The 1708-nt window shown below is 36.5% G+C and overlaps 1 protein-coding gene across 1 annotated transcript; it reads right to left on the reverse strand.

The window, feature by feature from the left end:
• Nucleotides 1-101: 101 nt before the first annotated feature.
• On the reverse strand, nucleotides 102-1240 carry LOC103523775 (39S ribosomal protein L19, mitochondrial). Its single transcript, XM_008488790.3, has one exon. It carries the CDS (start codon nucleotides 1002-1004, stop codon nucleotides 129-131), a length of 876 nt encoding a protein of 291 aa, XP_008487012.1. The 5' UTR covers nucleotides 1005-1240; the 3' UTR covers nucleotides 102-128.
• Nucleotides 1241-1708: the final 468 nt, after the last annotated feature.

Below are 1708 nucleotides of genomic sequence, written 5' to 3' on the forward strand. Positions count from 1 at the left end.
TTATTGATAAATAAGTAAAATATATACATGAAGTTTTTCCAGAAGGGAACAAAATTTGTATTTAGGTAAACCATAGCCCTGACTTCAATTTTTATAAGCTACTCACCTCAAGTAATTAATTTCAATGATTATCCTGTTTTCTTAGGTTTGACATAAACTCTCGACTTTTTCAATTTCTTGTTGCTCAATGACAACTGATGTAATTCAGAGAAAACTTCAGAGAATATTTCTTCCTGTTCTTCTTCAGGAATAGTTCTCCGGTATTCTTTCATTAAGTCATACTTCTCCCATGGTTCTTCTAATTTCTTCTTTTGACCTTTCATTTTCTCAGTAATATGTTGATCAACATCATCAATACCCTTGTATCCTTTACGTTCCCAACGTCCAACCCATGGTCTTGGTTTGAGTTTAACTTTGATATCATTGATTGGCACTGGAGCACCATCTAATAAATACTCGGGCTCCATGTCAAATGGAAAAGTACTGTACTGGGGTAATGCATCTCGTAAATAAAGTAAATCATCATCCAACCGTTTCTCCAAGCGTAGTACAGTAATGTTGTGGATCGTAGGGTCATACATGTCATATGCTATTTCGATACCTAAATTATCAACTACATTCCTCAGCACAAATTCATGTCGCAGCCCACAGTATCTTTTCTGAATGCAAATCCCGACAAATTTTCTTGTTTTGTTGGGATCATGTTTGTCTGCAGATGTTACAGACAAGATTGACCCAACAAAGAATGATGGGATGTCAATGACACTTCTTCTCTTGATCATATCAGATCTTTCTAGTTTCTCCCTTACTTGATTTCGGAATTTCAACTCTGGGTCAGGCAGAAATTCCTGATACATAAATCTGTTTTCCTGAGGAATGGATAGCTTCTTTTCTCCATTCTCTGCATTTTCAAACTGAAGAGGAGAATTTTTAGACAGATTACGAAGAATGGTCAAGCTGTTGAGACGAGTGGATCGATGAACTCTTGAGATGCAGGAAAGCATGGTGATGTGAGATAGGCCTACACGAAATAATAGGTTGATAAGATAACAATAAGAATGGAATTTACTTACATCAGTAAGCTTCGGACTGAGGAGAATAAGGACATTTTTCCAATATGTTAATTGTTTCTTATAATTTTGTAGCTTGAAGTTTATCTAGGCAGGAATTTCTTCAGATTTTCAAATTTAAATTTGCTTTTACTTTACCAAAACCAAACTTCTTTTTTCCAAAAAATATGAAAAAATTTGAAAAATCTCCGAATCGATTTTATATAACAAAAATGTATCGATATCAGATGAAAACCTCAACTATCGATTATTTGAATCGATTTTTTTCCCCAGCGAGGCTAGAAGGTCGTTGGATAACCGAGGAACGGGCCGAATAGTGAGGCTTAAAGAGTTACTCTTCTTCGCTCCCATATGACTTGGAACAGTACATAATAGTTTTAATTGAGCGTGTTAGCGATTCAACCCAGCCACAGTTTGAGGGAAAGCCGCACCTTCATTCACTTGGATGCACCTTGATTTCTGAATTGAGATTCGTAAACACTTGGCCGGAAAGATCTTAGCAATCGCCATCGGTACAAGAAGACGGATTGTAAGATTAAAGGAAGAAGGGAAAAGTAGGAAAAGGGAGAAGAAGGAGCGAAGAAGAAGACGACGACGTCGAAGAAAATGAGAAAAACTGTTACAAGCTGAGGAAATCA

This window comes from Diaphorina citri, unplaced genomic scaffold (genome assembly GCF_000475195.1).
Source record: "Diaphorina citri unplaced genomic scaffold, Diaci psyllid genome assembly version 1.1 scaffold39624, whole genome shotgun sequence".
In the NCBI taxonomy this organism is placed as follows: Eukaryota; Metazoa; Arthropoda; class Insecta; order Hemiptera; family Psyllidae; genus Diaphorina; species Diaphorina citri.